At 38.9% G+C, this 23,830-nt stretch overlaps 1 protein-coding gene across 1 annotated transcript in view; it reads right to left on the bottom strand.

Annotated features, from left to right (window-relative positions):
• The window catches only part of CCDC141 (coiled-coil domain containing 141), a 130,423-nt gene extending 106,795 nt beyond the window's left edge, over positions 1-23,628 (bottom strand). Inside the window, 2 exon segments of the mRNA XM_063318120.1 lie at positions 22,225-22,347; positions 23,399-23,628. Of these exon segments, the coding sequence (XP_063174190.1) occupies positions 22,225-22,347; positions 23,399-23,500 (225 nt within the window). The 5' untranslated portion in view covers positions 23,501-23,628.
• Positions 23,629-23,830: the final 202 nt, after the last annotated feature.

The raw sequence follows: 23,830 nt of genomic DNA, 5'->3' as shown, positions 1-23,830 counted from the left end.
AGAGCAATCCCTGTGTACTCAGACATCAATCCTGCTTGGTCTGGTGGAGTTTACTTTCAATAAAAAGTGCACTGGATGGCAGCCTTAATTCAGCTCACAGAACAAACGTCAGCAGCTATTGCAAATATATATATATAGAGAGAGAGAGAGAGGGAGAGAGAGAGAGAGAATAATTCTTACAAAGTAATAGTCTGAACATTAATTTGCATATTTGTATTTTCCTCATAAGAGTATACTCAAGGTGTGTGGGTGAGTAAACATTGTTTTTCAGTTTTTCACTTTCTTGGCCATATCCAATGATATATGCCATGATTCTTTTAACATGAGTTGTCAATAGATTATTTCTATTAGTTTCAGTATTTATATTGTTATTATATTTATTGTCAACTCTTTGGTCCAGTCCTTTATTAAAAAACCTAGCTTGGCAAATGGCTATTACCAGTTCTTAGGGTTGGGAAATTCAGGATTTCATTATGCACATCCTAAGTCGGTGCTATCATTTTGGGGTTATGACTGATCAGAAGACTTCTTCCATTTTCTTGAGTGTCTGTATGGAAGAATAAGCATATAGATAGATAGAGCCAGTTTGGTCTAGTGGTTAAGGCATCAGCTAGAAACCAGGTGACTGAGAGTTCTAGTCCCACCTTAGGCATGAAAGCCGGCTGGGTGACCTTGGGCCAGTCCCTCTCTCTCAGTCCAACTCATCTCACAGGGCTGTTGTTGTGGGGAAAATAGGAGGAGGAAGGAGTATTAGGTATGTTCACTGCCTTGAGTTATTTATAAAAATAATAAAGGTGGGATAGAAAATAAATAGATAAAATAATAAATAAATATATCTCCCCCACTGTTCCTGTCTTCATCTCCCCTCTATATGTGAAAGATAACTTTGTATACCTCTTCCCATGATTTTGAATTTTGAGAAATTAGGATTTTTAAATTGCATAGAGGGTTTCCACAGACAGTGAAGTCTGTGAGTCATTTAGTTATATGAACTCTATCACAACAACCATCTTGATTTTTTAAACCCTCTATGGGCACCTCTAGTCTTGTGTCATGATGTGAGTCCATGTGCTACATCTGAAATAGTCATACCTGTAGTCACACATGCAAGGTGAAGGACTAGAGATATGTATGCATTCATCTTCTCCAAGCCAAGTCTTCTATGTGGAGAGGGATTCCTGCTTGGATGGGAGAAGCTGAGTTAGTATACATATCTCTTGTCCTTCACCTTGCATGTGTGACTACAGGTATGTATTTCAGATGTAGCACATGGACTCACATCATGACACAAGACTAGAGGTGTCCATTTGGGATTTTAAAAAATCAAGATGGTTGTTGTGATAGAGTCCATCTTTTTGTATATGCATCTACATAGTGTTCATGTACAAAGGGACAGAGCTTCAATTATGCAGTTGAGACCACCATCTTGACTTTTTTGACCCATCCAATGGATACTGCTGCTTTTAGGCATGCACAAGAGTGATGAAGCGTGTGATATGATGCAAAACTTGCAACTTGTGTACTTTCATCAGATGTCTGGACATAAATATATAAAGGCATAGTTTGCTTCATCATGATGATGATCTACCTGCGGATTTCTGGAAATTGCAGGAATTCTGCAATACAGGGATACATTGGCTGACCTAGTTCTTTAATGCCATAACAAGTAAAGGCTGTGTACTGAATGATTGGTTAACGAGTATAACAGTTCCCATATTTAAAAAAAAGGGTGACCCAGCCAACTGTGCCAATTACCACCCAATTCGCCTCTTGTCCCATACTATGAAGATCTTGGAAAAAAAATTTGGACCAGAGCATTTGCAACATCGTACAACTCACCGCAAATCAATGTTGCTTCGTCAAAGGATGTGGGACTACTGATGCCATTTTTGCAGGTTACCAGCTTATAGAGAAACACTGAGAGAAGACCCAAGCATTGCACATGGCATTCCTAGACTTGGAAAAGGCTTTTGACTGTGTTCCACACCAACTGATTTGGTATACCCTTCGTGATCACGCGGTGCCTGAATTACTCATCGACTGGGTCAAAATGCTATACAAGAACACTAGTAGCTGTGTGCGATGCTTAGCTGGCCTCTCTGACAGTTTTTCAGTGACAGTCGGACTACTCCAAGGTTCAACACTGTCGCTGCTTCTATTTATATTAGTCATGGATACCATCACACGAGACCTGCAGCGAAACGCACCCTGGACCATACTCGACGCTGATGATGTCATGGTTGCTTCTACTACTAGGAATGAACTGCAGTGGCAAATACAGGCATGGAATGACTGCCTCAGCCATTTTGGACTCCACCTGAACAAATAGAAAACTGAGTACCTAGAGACTGTAACCACCCATAGGATGCTCCAAATAAATGGAGAAAACTTAAAGAAGGTGGATATCTTTCAGTACCTTGGCTCCCATCTCCAAGGTGATGGTGGCATCAGCGATGATGTGCGAGTGAGGGTGAATGCGACCTGGTTGCGCTGGTGAGAACTCACCAGTGTGCTTTGTGACAAACAAATACCAGCCTGTCTCAAATCTAAGATCTATAAGACGATCATTCGCCCTGTGGCACTGTATGGAACCAAGTGTTGGACAGCAACAAAGGATGTAGAGAGCTGCCTCCATGTTATGGAAATGTGTATGCTCTGTTAGATATTGGGCATCTGCCTGCTCGATCATGTCACAAATGATGCCATCTGACAACAACTAGGTGTGTCATTAATTACAAAGAAGATGATGAGAGAAAGCCGGCTTCGTTGGTACAGACATGTCCTTAGAGTGGAAACTTCCACTGTCGCCAAAATAGTTTACCGTCTTAAAATCGATGGCCAGAGGCCATGTGGGCGACCAAAACAGAGATGGCAAGACACCATCAATAAGGACGTGCAAATTGAGGGTCTGCACCCTGAGGATGCAGACAATCGGGCAAAGTGGCGTTTCAGGATCCAAAAAGCAGACCCAGTGATAGCGGGAAAATGCTAGGAAGAAGAAGATAGGTTGCTTCATGATATAACCACATTTCATAATTTCATGTAATCTTGGTTTGCTGTGGGTGCCTCAGTTGGTGTTTGTTTCCCACCAGCAGTGCAAGGGAAAATGAAGCCAGGAGACGCTGGAAGGCCAAGCAGGGCTTCTGTCTGTGGAGCGGGGGATTCCACATGTCCTTTGCCTCCGGCAGCAGCAGAACGTTGTAGGCCAGCTCTGTATCTGGCTGCAGAATTCTGAGACGTCAGCTGGACTGCTAGAGTTCCCCTTGACTATTTCAGTTTTAGGAATTTCTCATGATATAATTAAACATTTGGTTTAACTATTCTAAAAAGAAGTTTGAACTACTAATTCCACACTGGCAGTGTTTATTATATAATGCTAGTAACATCATTATTTAAGCTCAGAAAGTGATTTTCATTCAGATGCTGCTAATTATGCTATTAAATTTGTTTTTATGCTCTTGGTATGCTGAATCTCAGTGAGCAATTTATGTTTTAATTGCAAGCTATTTGCCAATAGGTAAATGGGCGCATTTGGCCATTATGTGCTTCTCTTGTTAGGCAGAGCAGCCTATGAATTCAATAAATATATTTCAAGTCAGCCAGTTTGTTTCCAGTGCCAGCTGTTCCTCTTACCATTCATTACATTTTGCGTGCAGAGCAAAGTCAGAAGCTGACATTTATGTGCGTTTAAAACAGAACTAGGTATTGATTCACTAAAAGTATCTCAGTCACTGCTAGTTTGTTCGCAAGAGGATTTCCAAGGCCATCCCAGGGAAAGAATAACATTAAGAATCTGAAGCATTTATTGCCCTGAATATAGGGCAGAATCTAAACATATTCTGGATTAATAAAAATGGAAGAGGTGGTATAAATACTGCTAAAAGCAATTGGTTTGATTTGAGATTACTTTCCAGGACAAAGAATGCCTGTTAAGTCTGTTTTTCCAGAGAAAACTCTGTGTGTATAATTGTGCATGAGTATGAAAATGTCAATATAATATAATATAATTTCCTGGATCAATTAGCCATGCTGCCCTTAATAGTTTTTTCTATCCAGGGAAATGCCCTGTAGATGTAATGGGAAATCTCTATGTAGTGTAGAATATTTCTCTATTTTGAAAAGGACTCCTATCAAACAGGGACATAATGTGAGCTACCAGGGAGGGAGATAAAATCTCCATCCAACTTCACGCAAACCAATTTCTGCTCATGCAACAGGATATACCCATTGTTCTGCCTTCAGAACATTCCTCCATTCACTCCCCAAATGTACTTTTGAAGAGCTCCCTAAACTTCAGAGCAGATTTGGAGGCAAAAAGGGCTGCAAGATATAGGGGAAAATCTATGACTTCTGGGTCACTGTGCTTCAGTCCGAGATGGTGGTTCAAAGCCACTCTAAGCTAAAGGAAGAAAACGTAACTTTTTTTTTTAAACAGGTCTTGCAGAAGTAGGGATAAGTCTCTGAAATGTATCTGGGCTTGAGCAGTTATTTACATTGTGTCCTATTGTCACTCCAGGCCTGCAGCCAGAATTCTGATTATCCCAGTAATTAGGTTGTTGTCTGAGCCAATGGCCAGACAGGGCAAAAAGAAAACACAACTTGACTAAAACATCACCAGCAGTGAGAAACGATTGTGTAAATGGTCCTTTCATCCTAGCACTAAAAAAGAAAAGCCCTAGTCAGCCACTAGGCAGGTATAAAGAATGTACTTAGTGCCTCTGCTTTCCATCTGTTTTCCTCACACCAGACTGACATCTTAGAACACTCCCCCTTAGGTTTTCCACACACCCAACACTGGAAAGCATTGCTGAAGTCTAGCATAATGTGCCAGCAGTCGCTGCTCCTATCAGTACTGCAGTGGCTTAAAATATCTTTACAGTACACAAGGGCATCAAGGGTCACATAGCAGAGTGATAACATAAGCTCCATCACAAGGTCATTTCGAAGTTATCACAGAAATCGTTTTCCACGTTTACTCTCTGAAATTGCAAGCCATTCTCTAATGGCCTGTACCACAATATTTTAATTTACAACTCATTATCCTATTTGAAAAAGTCATTATCTAGGGTACACCAGCTGTTTTGTGCAATAATGTATCACGAGCTTTATCTGTTGTCCAGTATAGAGTTAGGAGAACATAAAGCTTGTAATTTCAGCCAAGCCCTAATTTAAGCAATATTATATATGACACAAATAGAGGACTTGAGGCATCCCATTGGGTGGAGGAGAAATCTAATATGACTTTCAGGCTTTATTTGCCCTCTCTGCTTCTTGGAGTTTGATGAACTAACATTTAGACTGAGTTGTGAAATGGTGAGAAAAATTTGAATGTGTGCTTAACTATGTGCTATAAAGAGAACTCACTGATTGTTAGTTGGCTTAGATCAGTAGCTTTTAAGCTGTTTAATTTCAGGGAATAGCAACCACAATGACTTCTTTGCTGAAATTTTTTATTTCAGAATTGGCCTCTGTTTCCTTAAAGGTCTAGAAATGGGCTTTGCCTGGACTTCCACAAATAAATCCCTTTTGGTCTGCCACCATGTTCTTGTTTGGAAGTATGTTCCTGTAGAAAATACCTACAATTGTGGTACAAAACCAGAAGTGAATATGATCAAACATTGATAAGAGCTCTGGTTCAAGAGTACACAGTGCAACAAAGCATTCATTCTCCATGATTATTGCATCCACAGATTTCCATCTGATAAGGGTTACCAAGATTTTTCTGGGGAAAGATGGATAGGATAAAATGTTTGCAGGTATGCCAGATGAATTAGCAGGATTCATGGCAGATCAAGCTCCTCACATCCATTCTGGGTTGGACACCAGTTGCACATAGTCAATGGTGATGAGTAAGGTGGCATCTTGTGCTGTTATCTGGGATTCTCTTGAGCTTGTGGAACCCAAAGAAGTGGATAGAATTCTTTGTAGTTTGAACTCTGGCACCTGTGGATTAGACTCATACCCCTCCTGGTTCCTTCAGGTGACTAAGTAGGATAAGAGTGGCTGGATCCAGGATGTAATGCTTCTTTGAGAGAGAGGACAGTGCTGCAGAAGTGTGCCTTGAAGAAGCCATCCCTAGACCCCAATATGTTTAATGACTTTTGTTGTGGCTCTTTTTAGGGGAGGCTGTGGAGAAGAGGAGGGGGAATAGCCACAGAGGAGCCTGGAGGAAATGGATGATCTGAATCATTTCCAGTTGAGATTCAGGCCAGTCATAGAATTTAAACTGCATTGGTTGCTTTGGTAGGTGACTTTGTTGGGTTCTGAATAGGGGGGAGTATGTGCCTCTTGGTTCTGTTAGACCCTTTAGTGGCTTTCAGTACCATTAACCACAGTATTCTTCTCGACCCCCAGAACTTTGGGGAGTTCAGGGCACTGTTTTTCAATAGTTTTGTACCTAAGTGAGTGGGTGGTTCCAGTCAATTTTCACAAGGAGAAAACAAGTCAAGTCCCAGGGAGCTCTGATATGGGGTCACAAAGAGTTTGTTGCTGTCCCCCAGGTAATTTAATATATGCATGAAAACCCTGGAAAAGGTCATTTGTTGGTTCATTGTGAAGTGTCACCAGTACTTTGATACCTTGCCACCACAGGCTGAGTCAGAGATGTCATGGAAGGCTAACACTGGTGTCTAGAGGCTGTGAGAATCTGGATGGGCCAAACAAACTTAACTTAAATCCAACCAAGAGAAGTTGCTAATAGTCAATAAGCATCAAATAACATCAAAACTGGTAGATATTGTGGAATCGGAAGTGGTTCATGACTTATGGTTCCACCTGGGCTCTTAGCTTCTGCTCAGACAGATGGTGGAAACAATAGGCAGAGGGCCTTCACCAGGTATGGCACCAGTTAAGACCCTGCCTAGACCCAACTACAGAAACCAAAGCAGCCATGGAATTGGCAATGAAGATATTGAAATGGTGGGTAACTTCTGCCTTTCAGAATCTATCATCAACAGGAAAAGAACAAGCAGTCAAGAAATACACTGCAGACTAGCACTTGGTAGAGCAGCCATGAAGTCTTTGAAAAAGATATTTAAATGCTGTGATGTGTCTATACCTACAAAGATCAGAACCAGGCAAGCCATGGTATTCCCTGTGACACTCTATGGAAGTGAAAGTTGGACTTTGAAGAAGCAGGATAGGAAGAGTATTGACGCCTTTGAACTTTGGTGGTGGTGAAGATTCCTGAGAATACCGTGGACAGCCAGGAAAACAAACCAATGGATCATCAAACAAATCAACGCAGAGTTCTTATTTGAGGTACAAATGACCAGGCTCAAATTATACTACTTCAGACACATTATGCAAAGACCTAGCTCTCTGGAAAAGGCTCAGATGCTGGGAAAGGTGGAAGGAAAGAGAAGAAGAGAATGACCAGCAGCAAGGTAGATAGACTCAGTTACAGTGGTGATGAGTGCACTGTTGGAAGACCTGAAAGACCAGGTAAGGAATAGATTGTCATGGAGAAAATCTGTGTGGTCGCTAGGTGTAAAAAATGACATGATAGCCCATCACTGCCAATGATCGATCGATAGCAGGCTTCTGGGCTCAATTCAAACTGATGATCATTATCTTCAGAACCATATGGGGCAGCACCTAGATATATCAGAAAACATCTTGTCAGATGGAATCTGCCCATTCAATCAGATCATCCAGAGAGGGCCCTATATAGACCATAATTTGTTAATATTCCACAAACAAGTTGGGGCTGTTATTATTCCAGCAAACCTGTGGCCCCTAGCTGATTGGAGTGAGGGTATCCATTTGTGCATTTAATGTTTTATTCATCATTAAGTATTTTTAATCCTTTGTTCTGTATGCTGCCCAGAGTCCTTTGGAATTAGAATAAGATATAATCATTGCTAATAAATCAAAACTAAAATCTGGTTTGGAGTAGCCCTTTTTGCTCAGGGAACTATAGTATTGTGTCCTCCAGAAAAGAAGATCTACAGTAGAAAGAAAGCCTTTCTAGGTTTTTCTGTTCTGGAAGACACATTAGTTCCTCCAGAAGACAGAATTTGGACTAAGACTTCATCTGGTCAAAAGGAGACTTTCTTCTCTGGCATCTTTTGATATCTTTCTATGATTCAGTCATGACAATAATAAAGTTCTGGCTTCTTGGGTCTCTCTGCTTTACTTTATTTATCTGAATATATTTGAGTATTATGGTAAACTAGCTGAGCTTCTATAGTTAAGGAAAATAATATCCCTATAGCCATAGTTTCTGCGTATATATGATTATTTCTTCCTCTAAAATTCCTAATACACCAGATATCAGGAGTTTTTGAGCAGGGATACAATTCAGCCTTCCGAGGACCACAGAAGGCTATACAGTGATGTGATGACATCATCAGAAAGGGCATGGTCAATGTTTTTTAGTCACTTGTTTCTTTTTATGGAGATGATAATGATAGGAATATGTTCAAGTGAACTCTGGGTAGCAAATCACTTCCATTTTCACCCTCAAAGTTGTAAAGACTCCCCTAAGCCTAAAAGACTCATTGCATGATCCTGGTGACTTGGTAGATATGTCCATGTAATTTTCTTGGCAACAATGCAGAAATGGTTTGCTAGTGTCTTCTTCCTGGGTGTTTTTCATACAGTATTATATCCTCCTCTGGGCCCGCAAAATAGCTTGCAATTCTGACACAGAATTTTAGTAGCAAAATGGCCTAACTTCAGTGGTGCAATTTTGAGCTGTTCTGGAATGGCTGCTGGGGCAGGGGGCGGGGGCATGGGGAGGCATTAGAGACAGAAATGGGGCAATTTGTTGCTCGGAAACTTCTTTATTTTATTTATTTATCATATTTTTATTACTGCCCATCTCCGCCACTCAGGGGACCCTTCTTAAAGTACATATAATGGGATGTTTACAGATGCATTAAGACTGCAGTTGCCTACCCTTGCTATACACTGACATCCCTTCTACATTTACAGTGTAGAAAACTAAAAACTTGAAGAGGCTCCGCACAATATAAAATGTATATTTTATGTCATGTAGTTTAGCTCTGTAAAATACAGTTTAGATAACATCAATGACTTAAACAGATCAGCAAAACATTGTCTTATGTTCCCCGAAGTTTATACATGTGGTTCCCAGTGGAAACATTAGTGACCTTTTGTCTTTGTTTAGACATCACCTGTTTCAATCTCTAAGCTACAAAAATCAGTTTGCCTTTTAAATTCTTGCAGCACATGAAAATAAAATGGTTGAAAATAAAATCAACAAATACAGGTTCTTTTTGAAGACTAAGCAGCCAGATATCACCTTGTTTTCTGACAGTTGAATATTGCCCTGAAACAAAGTGTCATGGGGGGGAAAGTAATTTAAAATAATTCTTAATGCAAACATTAGAACCACTTTCATATGAAATAAATCCCATGGTATTGTATTTACAAAATGCCAAGTTCAACATCAAGAAGATATATTTAAATCACCATTTTGGTGGGGAGGAGGGGAATTAGAGCCACCAGAATTTGAAAGTAGTAATGGAGACCAGAGCAGAACTCCTGGGATTATTTATAAATAAAAGGATTTAAAGAATTTCATTGGTCTATTTGCTGCAAAAAAAAGGGACAAAAATATATTATCAGATACAAGTTTATATGTATCTTAAATGTTCCTTTTATTGGTTTTTATTACAATGTCATTGCCCCTTATAGATAAGTTTCTTAGTTTTATAAATTACCTCTCCTTTCTTTTTGTGAATTAAATTCAATAGTTTTAATTTATTTATTGGAAGGTGCAGGATATATGCTGAAGTAAATATGGGCCTCCCTTGTATCACAGTATCCTTTTAAGTGTCAGTAAGCCAACTAAAGAATGTGTCTTTTGATATAGATGAGAATGGAGCAACTAATTGTGGCACCATTTCTGTTTAGAGAATTGCAAAGGATTAAAGGTCATCTGAGCCAGGTCTGTATTATTATAACCTACATGAGATTACCTGCAGGGCCACCTCTTCCAAGAGGTTTCTGCCTGCCCTACCAGATCTGCCAGAGTGGGCATTCTCCAGGTACCATCAATAAAACAATGCCATCTACTGGGTCTCTGGAACTGTACCTTCTCTGTTATGGCGCTTACCCTTCGGAACAGCCTCCCCCACAAAATACGGGCAGCCCATACCGTATTGACCTTTCACAAGGCCATGAAGACCTGGAACTTCCCCAAAACATTGGGGGCAGGACAATACTTGGGAGCTCCAGAATGGGTGCATGTGTCTAACCATCAGTGTTTTATTAAACCTTGATGAGATTTTATTTGGTTTTTGTTTAATGTAATCCTTTGTTTTTGTTTGTTCTCCATCCAGAGTTCTCAGATAGGTGGACAGCCATATAGAATTGGATAAATAAATAAAAATTATATGCAGGCCAGCAATCTAAATATAGTTCACTAATCACATACTTTGGCTCAGTGTATGTTGCTGATAGACAGCATTCTTCATCTTCGGGGGTCTCAAATTGTGTAGGTACCATAAACAGTTGGTGCCTTTCAAATGCCTACAGTCTCCCATTAAGCAGTTATGTGCTCATGATGGGTAATGGTTATTGCAGACTCTGCATATCTAGAGAGTACCTGGTTGAGGAAGGCTACCCTAGAGGATAAGATTTTATTCAGCTAAAATTTCAACTAATACATGGCAATGCTAAGGATCCTGCAATCACCCACTATCTAGTTTTAATGAGTTACCTAAGCCTCAAATCATCATCAGCTGAATACATGCAGGTAATGTATTAGTCCTTTAGAGAAGAATGTTAATCAAAGCCATAACTACAAATTCCTATTAATTATCCAGTATCTGTATTGTTGGATCTTACAAAATGTGCAATACTTCTTCATAAGAATGTTAGTATGTATGCTGAATTTACTACATTCAGCAAAAGTGCCAATTTACAAAAAATATAACAAAAAATATGTTGAGAAACACGAAATTCACATCAAACTAAATATATTCCATCAAAAATTTACACAAGTTATCCTTTTAATCATAGCCAGCAGGAGACACTGTAAATTATTGGCCCACTCCCATCATTTAATTTTTGGAAGTTATAGTAGAGTTTTGCTACTTCCAGGATCACAAATTATTGAAATAAATATAATCCTTAACCAGTAAAGAACAAGGAGATACACAGTACAATACACCACTATAGTAGGAAAAAATTGAAATAATTCTAAATAAGTATCTTCTATAGGCAATACTGAACCAAACAGCTAACATATTTACCATAATTCTTAGAAGTGAACAGTTGAATCAGTGCTCTTAAATTATTGTTTAAAATTGTAATTTCTGATTTCAGACAGCCAAAGTAATGCTTGTTATACTAAAAAGTAAGAGACATAAAAAGTCTTGGCTAAGTAGAGAAATTCATTCAACAATGTGGGCATTGTATATTAATAGTATAAATTAATTTTAACTAAATCAATGATTACTGAAAGTTAAAAATCCCTGAAATAACTGCTATTTCAAAGTTTGCTTTATCAAACTTTGTTCCCTGGACATATTGACCTTATAAATATTTGAAAATCTTTAGGTACACTTCCAATGCAAATTGACCTGTCCATGATCTTCTGGAAAAATGTGAAATCAGAGTTTAGTTCTGTAATATTTTACATTTTCCTATATGTCATGGTACAGGTGATGTAGCTCTTATTCAAAAACTAATCTAAGTATGTTTGAAATGTAGTTATGATTAACTGCATGGATCAGATACTAATTTGCACCACTCTTAGTTTGTTGTTGAACCATAAGAAATTGTAAATGGTAGGTAATAGCAGCCAACTGTACTTTGGGAAAACAGGCTAACTTGGTCATATTTTAATCCCACTGAAACCATGACTAATTTATCACATTAATTTCAGTGAGCCTAAAGCATTGCCAACTAAATCTGTATCCTGTATTTAGGACCAGAACATATAATAGCTAATATTCACTGTTCCACCATCCAGCCCATTTACATAGTAATGATCACTAGCTGGGACAACTTTAAAGGGGATTAAACTAGTTCATGTAGGATACTGCTGTTAATGGCTGCAAACTGTGATGGCAATGTATTACTTCCAGTATTGGCAGCTGTAAGTCTAATTTATTCCATGAGATAATTAGAAGACACAAATTGTGCCCTGACAGTGGAGTTCCCATTTTTGTCAGTGGGGTAAGGGTAAAAAAGGTCAAGATGACAGATGCAACTGCTCAATCAAAACTCCACCCCTTTGAACATCAACACATATACAAAATGGGCAGGGCTTCTCTCATGTGGTTATGTCCACTATCTTGAGTTTTTTTTATCCCTCCTTCCCCGTGGATGCCCCTGAGGGCACTCAGTGAACCCCATGAGCTTTTTGGTTGGATCCTACATGGTTTTCTTTATATTTTTATGTGCTACAAATTTACAAATGAAGTTTGATGCAGAAATTATCCAGGAATAATCAGAACACATTCATGCTTTAGGGAAGTTAGGTAATAAAATCATACCATCTGCTTAACACAATGGCACTTCTCTTTCTATAATAGCTAAGAAAAAAACTATCTTGGTAGTTGTGTCACACTTTGACCATGATTGTGGAAGTAGAACAGAGGCGGAGACAAGAGGCAATTTCTCTTACATCTTTTAACTCTGACAATTAGATAGGGTGTATTGATAATTCAAACTAATTCTGAACTTAGGATACACCCTCCCCAAAATTTGTAATTGTTTTAAATAAGCAATTTTCAGTCCTGTTTTGTTCAGTATCTTGATTCAGCCTTAATAGTCTGAGTGATTCTTGGAAAATCTAGCAGTCCTTTAAATAACTGCCCCATTCCTTTCAGGACTGCATAAATTACATTAAAAAAACAAACTAGCAGGTAGAATTGTAGTATCCCAGCTACTAGAGTGCTAAATTCCAAATGGCCAATCCTAGTTAGTTCAGTTGCTCTTGTAGTAATTTTTGGAGTTATATACAGTAGTCTGCAATGCTGCCTCATGCCAAACCAGATTATTAGACAACTGACTAACCCAATATTGTTTATTTGGGCTGGTCTCAAGTCTTCAGGATCTCCAGTAGAGATCTTTCTCAGGCAAGCTGCTTGGAATAGATTTCAAATGAAGAGGTTAGGAGCTACACCTGGATCATTTTACATCCAAGGCATTTGCTTTACTTCCAAAATGGGAGTTGGACAGTGTCATCAAGCAGGCCTAGAACAAATACAGGACCAAGTGCTGTTTGATTTTTGCCTGAAAACTTTTGCCAGGTTCCTTGTTTTCTCTCACAAATCATCTTGGGCCCTTTATGTGTTTAATAGTGCCTGTATTTAGGAAATGCCATTCTTTTCCAGTTATTTTTTATTCATTTGGCATTGTGTTGAAGGATCTTGGATGGCAATTTTTCGTACAAGAACTCTTTATTGAAATGACAGCACTTCACATTAGAGTATTTCATGAACTGAGTGCGGTATCATCACTAGTATCTGATTCTCCACTCCACATCCATGGATTACTGTAAATGTGAAATCCAAAAGAACTTCTGGTCTGGGAGACTTAGTACAATTCTTGTTATTAGCCATTCAGAAAAGAACTCTTGGGCTAAGGGTGGTTTCATGCAAGACAGATGCTCCCATGTAGGTAGGAAAAAGCTCAGACAATTAACATGGCTTACATCCTGGGAAATAGCTTCTTGCACATATTCCATATATGAAAATGGATTAGTTAGGGCAACCACATCTGGACAGAAAAAATCTAGAAGATCCATTAGATGACAGTAGAGTTTTCCATGACTCTTTGCTGTCATCTAGTAGTTGTCCAGATTTTTGCAGCCTTGATCTGGTAGTGCTGGAATGAATGTGGTTCATATTTTCCTACTACATTGTAATAATGTCCAAGTCTGAAAAAAAAATGCCTTGCTCCAGATCTTTCAGCCAATAAGAATTTGTAATAATATAATTTATTCATTTATTTTCATTTCAGGTGCAATTCACTAAGGGGAAGCAAAGCCCATGATTAGAATAGCAAGCATGTTGCCCATTAAAAACAAATATTCTTGAGTTAAAGCAAGATAAATACTGTACATGAAAGAGCGTCAAATATTTTAAGCACTACTCTTTTCTTTCCCTCAAATCCTATTACTCTGTTCAAGAACCCACAGAATGATCCCTGAACAATTTTTCTCCTAGCATCTAACAAAACCACACTGATTTCAACTCTGCAACAGAATCCAGCAATTTAAAAACCAGCTGATGGGAGGGAGGAAATTTGGAGTAAAGAACCAGCTGTTAGAAAAATGGCTAAGTGCCCCTACACCACTTCTGGTTTCAAACTGTCTTTTCCCTTAGCTTAGCAATGCTTTCAGGAAGCCATTTTCTAGCCCTTCCAGATGGCAGCTCATGCTATTATCCAAGCCTACAGTATGTTGTCACAGAACAACACACAACTGAATTAAGCAGTGCATTTTTATACCTTTCATTACTCTTCTAGCATTCATATCATTCTATTCTGACCACTTCTGTGGCTGGAGAACAATATTTGGATATTTGCTGACTAAGCCAACTGATGATTGTCCTTAATATTCTTCAAGCTGATTATCCATCAGCTGTCCTGACTGTCCTTCCTCAGGTCTTCCCCATTTTTTCTTGGCAAAGAAAAAACCCTTCCCCTTGCCCAGATATACCATGGAAAAAAAGGATTGGCAATTGATTTGCTTCCTCTCTTGCTCCACAATGCACCTATTTATCTACTATAGGCAGAAAACTAACTCTTGAAAGCTAGCCAGATTACTAAATGAGTACTAAAATTGGAGGGGGAGTAAGTTAGAACTCATGAATGAGCACTTGAGGGAAAGACTTTCATGGATATGACACTTCAAAGCGATTTACAGTATTCTCAGGAAGGAGAGAATATCGTAAAGTGTCAAGAAATTTGAATTACACCACAAATAGGATAGTTTGCTGAGGAAAATAGGAAGTGTTGTGGCAGGGGAGAGAAACAAGAAGAATGGAAAGATATTGGACTGCCTACAGGACATTACTGACTATATCTAAATGTGTGGTCAGTGTGTAAATGGCACATTTTTGTGGTGCAGTAAAACTATTAACCATTTAGCTGTTGGAAGTCCTGGCAAATCGAGCAGGCCTCATTAACATGTAAATTGAGTTGTCCCACAATGCAACTCTGAGGAAGCTGTTTGTTGCCATTCCCACTTCCTCTTTCTCTTGTCCTTCTTCTCTTCCAGAAACAAGCACACGGATGTGTGCTGCTCTCCTCCATTCTGGGCAACATGTGGTGGGCCTGGAATTCCCCTTTTTTCCATGCAGCTCTTGGCAGCTGTAGGGCTGAGAGTTTAGGGCAAAACTAAGTATTTAGAAAGAAAAGAAGAACAAAAGGAACTTCATCTTTTCCACCAAGATGGATGTAACACAAGCAACAATAAAGTCAGTAAGAAATTCTTTTTCTTATCTTAACCTAATCTGTCTAAGCGTGTGATTCCTTATGCTTGGGAGGGCTGAGTGTGTAAGATCAATAACCTGTGTTTTTCTGGCATGCTCAATGAAGCTATCTAAGATAATTTTATTTTTCTGTGCAGCTTCTCAGCTGTGTTATAAGCTCTGCTCCATTTCAGTGGTTCCAGCAGGCCACTAAATCAGCTCAGTGCTGTCTTTCATGTTTCAGATGGAAGTCTGCCTCTTCTGGATCTAACATGGATTTTATCTGGATTTTTTCCCCCATATTGCACACTTACTTTACCATTGAGCCATAGAATTTCTGCATTATAGTTGTGTGCAGTACAAAAATAGGCCTGGGCAAGGCAACTGCAATTTGTCTTGATGAGGCTCTTTCTTGAAATGCTTTTGCACACAAATATATGCAGTGAAATAGTAACATCCTCTTTAAGAAAGTAACAGATAAATTTAACAGGGTTAGGGGTGAAGAGACCATTGCCTAGGCAAAGTGGAAATCTGAATAAGTAGAATTTGTGAATGTTCCTTGCTTTCCTGAGTCTAATCTAGACACTGTATTTTTTCAGGCTGATACATCTCTTTGAGCTGTGATGTGTCAGACATACCAGGCTGATTGCATGAGTTACACTACCCAATTAAGTGAATGATCAACAGATTGAGGCAGCCTTTCTTGTATTGAATTCCTCTTTTTACTATTCTCTATTTACTATTCTCCAAGGCTCCCACTGCAGCAAAGGGCCACTGCTTACCCCTGATTTTGCTTCTCCGTTTCCTTTGCTCCTAGTGCCTGCTAATCCCCCACTTGAGGGGCCAAGCAATGGTAATGTGCTGTAGTGTGGACTGTGAAATAGGAATGAAAGGACAATGGGGGCAGAAGCAAGAAGGGAGTCCCACTGAGAGCACCTTGCTGAAGCCCCTTCCCTATGAAATCTGACAGTGAGCATATATGAGAGTTCTTTAAGGTCTTAACGTAAGAATTGGGGGGTGGGGGTGGCTTAGGTACAATGGACACAAAGTACTGGTAATCAAGTGAAATATGAACAGAAGCAAGGTTTTATTGGTGGCCTACCAGATAAAAATAATTAGAAATGCCTAGCAAGACATTTGTGGGAAAAAAAACATGCTTGTATTTTTTCACACCAAAGTTTGGTTTTCTAATTGGAAGAGCTTTTTATGCCTTACTGGACACAAAACCATTCTCACAGATTCCAGGATTAACAGAATACATAGCACAATATAATGCATTAAAATACACGATACTCCTCCTCCGAAAGACAAACAAGATAGGCTCTTGATGTTCTCTGAGCTTGGTTTTCTTCTTGCCAACATTTCATATCCAGACTAGGTAACATCATAATCCAGGAACCTAACAATTCAACACTTAGTTACATATATTCTTCACTATTGCAGCAAAACTTGAATAAATAATATTTTCCCCCAAAGATACACACTTTCCTAATTTGTTCCTCTATTTTGTTTGGAGCAAATAAATCAACCAACAGCCTTCTGAATGAATTTCAAGGAACATTGACCGACTTGTTCGCCAATGCCTGTCTTTTCAGAAAGAAAACTAACTGCAGAGTGGAGTTTATGTATACATTCCAAGTTCTCTACTGTAGTCCTTTGTGACCTTTACTATGATACAGAACAGGACATTGGCAACCAGTCAAGAATGCACAGACACATTCCCCAAATCTTCAGAGTTTAATCCAATCACAGAGCACCGAGCATAACGATACCTTTCACTGAATATTTCAGCAACATGCCAAATATTAATATTAAAAGGTATGGATTCTTCATTGAATCCCTCATAAAATATTCATGCAGTTAATGCAATTAACCCAACATAGCTATATCTCTTACTGGAAAATACTAAAATACTGTGAATCAAAAGGCAAAGCACTGGGTCAGATTCAGAGGATGTTAGTCACTCATTAATGGGACATGATGGTGATGATCAACAGAGCAATCCTAATAATGGTATGTGCTGGGAAATAAGCAGTGCATCCTCTGTCATTTCCAAAGCTTACTAGCTCTCCCTGGCCAGGCCAGGTAAAGAAGAGTTGTACGTATCATAACAGGGCCCTTTTTAAAACAATTCCTCTGCCAAACATCATCAACATACAATACTACATTGTATTCATTAGAGTTTATAATCTTTTTTTCTAAGGTGGCTAGCAAATGCAAAATAGAATGAGACCTCCACATCATCTCAACTCTTCCTGAATGGCACGCCTTTGAGGTTATGTTCTCTCTATAAGGTCCATTTATTTCAGTGGGACTAAAGAGTAACTACCTTCCCCTACAGCCTATCTTTTTTCTCCCAAATGTTATTTCTAATGTTAATGCCAGATCAAAAATAGGAAAACTATAAAATGATTTTTAGGATCAATCATCAACAACAAAAAATCCAGCATACAAGAAATATGCCACAGACTAGCCCTTGGCAGGCTGTAATGAAGGCCTTGAACAGAATATTAAATGCTGTGATGGCATTTATATCAACAAAGATTGGAATTGTTCAGACAACAGCTTTTCTCTGACGTTGGTGTAATAGTTAAGGTGGTGGCCTGGAAAGCAGGAGGCTTTGAGTTGTAGGCCTCCCTTGGGAGTGAAAGCTGGCTGGGTGACTTTGGGCCAGTCCCTCTCTCTCAGCCTCACAGGGTGGTTGTTGTGCGGAAAATCGGAGGTAGGAGTATGAGATATTTTCGCCACCTTGAGTTGACCAAAATATATAAAAGGCAGGATAAAATAATAATAGTAATAATAATAATTCTATGGATATGAAAGCTGGACTTGAAGAAGCAGGGCAGAAAGACTATTAACACATTTGATGCTGGATGAGATGTTTAAGGATATCAAGGACAGGCAGGAAAATGAACAGATTATAGAACAAATCAAGCCAGAATTCTTCTTCAAAACTCTAATGAGTAGACCCTGACTCTCATATTTTGCACACTATTCATAAGGAAACCCAGTTTCCTTAAGAAGTCCATAACGCTTGGAAAAGTTGAAGGAACGAGAGGGAGTTGCTGTGGGGAAAATAGGAGGAGGACAGAGTATTATGTATGTTCCCCACCTTGAGTTATTTATAAAAATAATAATAAAGGCAGGATAAAAAATCTAATAAAAAAGGGACTGGCCAGTGATAAGGTGGATGAACTTAATTATGACAGCAATCAAAGGTAGACAGATTCAGTGAATCACTGAGAATCAATGAATTTCAGGGAATAAAACAGCAATTCCTAACACCCAATGTACAGTTCAATAGGTGTGCATAAAATAGCTTTGCACAAAGTACTTTCCCTTAGTTGAATCACTTTCTAGTTATTTTAAATTTTGTTTAGGAACAATTACTAACAGATCTTATAGCAATATATAATAGCAAGATTATAACTGTAATAGATGTGTTATAATCTTTCATTAGGAAGCCTGCAGCTGGTAGACCACCCTAAGTGGGTAAAAGGTGCTCCTGATTATGCTCCCAGGTACAGCAAAACCAAGTTCAAGCATACCCAATTTACAAAGTGCTTTCCCATTCAGGTATGGTCAACCATCACCAGTTCCTAAATTAACCAGATTTCTATATTTCCTGAACTAAGGTTCAGTTTGTTTACCCTCCTGGCACCTCTTAAAAATCTTCCACTGTTTCATGGAGCTCTGCTGAAAATAAGAAATAAAACTGAGCATTAACAAAATACTGATCACACTTCAAATTTTCTTGGTTTCTCCCTGTGCCAGCAATTATTCAATTAATCTCCTTAAGCCTAACCTTGGAGTGGCTGCTAGTTATTATTATCTCATTGTCCTTATCTTTTCCCCCATTTTATCTTCAGCACCACTTTCTGTCATCAGCATTATTCCTTACCTGGGTTTCATATTCAAAGAAAAAATGTTTTGGCCCAAGGAGATAAACATTATGGTAGAAAGGACTCCATCACTAGAAAACAAAATCTATGACTACAAATGGGATGCCGACAGTCTGAGGAATGGGTCTCTATCCTTTGAAAAAGTTAACCAGCTGAAGTGCTCTCACAATTATATTAAATTAAAATGCTTTCAGCAGTTCCAGGCCTAGATCTATGGGGGTGAGATGAATAATTCTACAATGAAGATTGTGAGGCAAGCAAATTAACCAGGCCTAAGACAGTCCAGTTTCTGCTTGGAGCAGCCTAAAGCCTTTTTATCTGAATCTTTCCCAACTTGGCACCCTACAGATATGTTGAGGACTACAACTCCAAGAATTCCCAGCCAGTATGGCTCCAAGTTTACTGAATACTTTGCTGTAGATAAATCTTTCCCTGCCATTCACTCTGCTGTCAGGCTGATTGATGTACAGTAGACTCAGGATGTAAAGGTGCAAATGGATACGTTTAAGATGCAGATCAGGGGTAGAAAGAATTCAAGAGGCAGGGGACACCCTTCCAAGTAGCTGTTTGGCCCCTTCTCAGTTTCAGCTTCCAGATACAGTATATAGAGATCCTACATGTTATAACACTCTATAAAAAATACTCTAAAGGTAGCAAAGATTTATTTCATTTAAAATAACTTTCCTAGTTGAAGCATTACAGGGAGCCAATGTACTTAGGACGCTGGATTAGGACTCAGGGATGCCCAGGTTCAAGTTTACTCTCAGCCATGATATCTCACTGGATGACTGTGGGACCAATGCTTTCTCTCTGACCAGCTTACCTCACAGGGTTGCTGTGAGAAAAATTGGAGGAGGGAGTGCCACCATGAATTTCTGAAGGAGATGTGGGATGTGTTGCTACCAATTAAAACAAATATATAAATAACACAATTCCCTACCTCCTGTCTGAAATAATTAAGTTTTGCCTCCTGAGTCAATTTTGTCTAACGTGGCTTCACATGATCGCCTCCCAGTATGATTTCAATCCACAATTTTCTCTGAAATCATATTTCTCACCCACATGGAAGTAGATTCATTATGAGGAGTGCATTGCTTTAGAATTTCCTTGAAGGAGCTTCACGCTGCTTCTGAAGCGGCTTTTTATTCCTCCCTGGGATGTTCAGAAATGAACAGCTTCCTTAACTAGTTCTTATATAAGCTGTTCACCTCAGCTTACAAGACCCACGTTCTGTTCAAGATTTTTCAGCACACAAAATCAGCATGTTCCTCTTTTATTAAGGAAAGGAAGCTGCTGCAATTATTTGTACTGAATACATGGCACAATTCCATGAGTGAGATTGATACCATGTGTGCTAAAATTTAGTGTATATTTTTTGAGGCACCTATGTATTAAAATAATTTGCATTAAAAACTCCAAACGTTATCCGATTATACACTGAGACCTGAGCATTATGAGCAGGATGATTAATGGCACCACCAGGAGCTAGATAATGCCTCTTCTTCAGAACCGTTAATAATTTTTCCTTTTCCTTTTCCATAAGCTTTCTGCCAATGGCAAAATGGCCCCAAATGTTTTGCTGTTTGAACTGAAGCAGCAATTGGTTCCTCTGCATCTCTCCCTAAAGCTATAATTTTGTTCTTTGCCCCCAAGGCAGATGTCTCTCATCCACTCCTCCTGCAGGGACATCTGTGGGGTGTGTGTGTCAAAAAAGTCAAGATGGGGCCGTGCCCTTGCAATCAAAGCCCTGCCCCTTTTCTGTATGCAACACATAAAAGGAGGTGGTTTTGATCATGGTGTTGCAATGTTGACACCCATCTCAGTCACCCTTCCCCCATCTGTTAAAAAAAAAAGAATGACAACAAAAAAAATGAGTAGCAACACTTGGATCCCTTTTCATGACAACAAAGTCTGCCATCTGGGAGGGCCACCTCTTGGTGACGAACGCAAAGGTAATGTTTCTGAACCAGGAGCATCAAAAGCATGGGCAATAATTTGGTATGTCACAAACTGTAAGTCAGGTAGGTCTGGCCCTGATAAGCAGCTATCTACTTTGATTAGATGAAATCGGCTACCAGATCTGAGTTGCAAAAATCTCAGAAGGCTGTGTGAACTACTGCCATCTAGTGGTCATCTGGAGTTTTGCAGCCAGATACCCCCATGAATCTTGTTATTGGTAGTATGATAAACTGGACTATAAAATGGAAGATAAACTTGTTTTCATTCCATGTTTTCTGGTACCCATTGAAACAGTACACCAACATTTGTACATATTGATGTATGGTGCTAGGAGTTGAAGGAAAACAGAGCAGGGGATAAGAGTACCTTACCATCTTTCCTTCAGGGACTTAAAACCATTGCCAATCTAGGGAGTAAATTCTACCACTGATCTGTTCATATTTGCTGTGCTTCATGATCCATTTTCATTATATTAGACTTGCCGTAGGAAAAGATCTTCATGGCTCTTCTGCCAACCTATTGTGTACCACCTGTGGTAGACGGCTGATCCTCAGCCAGCCAGGCCAGTGGAGTTGGTGGAAATTATAGTCCACCATCTGGAGGGGCAGTTAGGGTCTATGCTTGTGACTGACTCTGCCCCCTGGTGGTAGCCGTTGACAGAAGATTAAGTTTGCTGTTGCTATTAGAAGCAAATGTTGGCCAATGCTTGTCTGTAGATGCTGACTGCATGTAGTTAACTCCTATCTCTGAAGCAAGGGTTTGGGAGAAGTTAGGTACAAACAAGGTCAGAAAAGCTGCTTGATAATTTACTGCTTGATTTTTAAGGCTTATTTTAATAACATGGAGGCACTATTCATGTTCTACAAGATTGATTGTGATAATGCACAAAAGTCAGTTTCAACTTTCAGATCACAATGATAATCATGAGTTATAGTATTTCAGGATAAATATATTGTTTCTCTTACCTTAAGCTTAGCCAAGAGAAGTTCATGACCATGTAATAATTTTTTGGTCTCTTCTTGATTGCTGCCAATTTCTAATAAGTTTGGTACTGATTCAACTAGCTGCAGCTGTACCCACTTTCCACACTAAAACATAAATATAAGCAAATATTGTTCGTAGCAGATACTCCATATATTTGCATAGTAGTTGGTTCAGACAGTAATAAGCTAAAATCAACATAAAGGATATAAAGGATGGTGGGTTAGATCTAAATCTAGCCATGCTTAGAGCAGAAGCATTTAAATGAATAGAAGTAAGTCAGGTTACTAAATTATATATTTATTTTAATGGGTGTATGCTGAACTTCACTATTTTGGATCAGCCCAGTCTTTCCTTACGATCCTGTAATAGTATTTGTTTATGATTATTATTAAATATTATTTGTTTATATATAGATTTATTAAAGATGTTTGCATGTCACCACAATCAAAAACAACTCCAAGTGGCTCACATAAAAATGTGATAGCACATAAACTTTATGTGCTGTCACACTTAGGGAGATGGTGGGATAATTCTCAGTAAGGTTTTAGATAAGCCCTTTTACTTTCTAAAATGCAAATTGATATTTGCACCATAAGAGCACTAATGATTTGCCTATACATTAACATCATAATGATTCGTTTAGCTAATCAGCTAACTTAGGTTAATGCACTTTTATACACTGAATATAATTCTTAACAATATGAAAAGCAAAGTTATAAATTCTGAATGAATGCAATTACAATCAGAGAAAATTCCTATATGTAAATAAAGATGTCTCTGCACACGTTGCTGTGCTGTCTATTTAATTTTAGGCAATATTGTTTATACATTTATTTATTTATTTATCATACTTACATAGCCGCCCATCTCACATAAAAGTGACAGCACTTAATTAAAAACAATAAATACATAAATACAGTCACAATTTTAAAAAAACATCTTTAAAGAAAGCACATTATTTATTTGGGATGATGCTTGATTGATTTTTAAACTCTTTTGCTCATCAGAAATTTTCAGTACATTATCCCTCTCCTTTGGGTTTTTCCTTCAGCGGCTCAGCATCAACTCTTATGAGTTGTGAACATCGGATCAAAGAGTACAGACTACAAACCCAGCCAAGGGTGCCCAGATGGAATTAGGCTCTGTTCCGCTTACCTTAAGAAGAGCTATGATGATTCTGCAATCCCCGGCCTCAACCAGAACTGAACTGACAGTTGTTGTGGACAGTGGCTCATCGGGACTATTGTTGCTTGACATGGTGTTACCGTAGAACTGGGCTTCGTGTGACAAAGGTTCCCCTCTGTCAGCTGGGTAAAGCTGCTGGTCATTGCAAAAGGCAGCACATGGGGTTACTTGGCTCCCTTCCGTCCAAGAGCTCAGCTAACACTGATTGCTCTGCCAAAAGGAAAGAACAGGAGGTTAAAAATAGACACCCCCATTGAATTTATCGTTCAAGGCAGAGAGGGAGAGAGAGAGATGTGACACTCCCCTATTTTTGTAGTTTTTAACTGCTATCCATTTTTGCCCCCTATAAACATGGATCTTATAATGTGTCTCAAAATGGTCTGGCATTCTCTGTTTGCTGAT

The sequence above is a fragment of the Candoia aspera genome, chromosome 1, assembly GCF_035149785.1.
Source record: "Candoia aspera isolate rCanAsp1 chromosome 1, rCanAsp1.hap2, whole genome shotgun sequence".
NCBI lineage: Eukaryota > Metazoa > Chordata > Lepidosauria > Squamata > Boidae > Candoia > Candoia aspera.
This window is presented reverse-complemented; position numbering and strand designations above follow the sequence as displayed.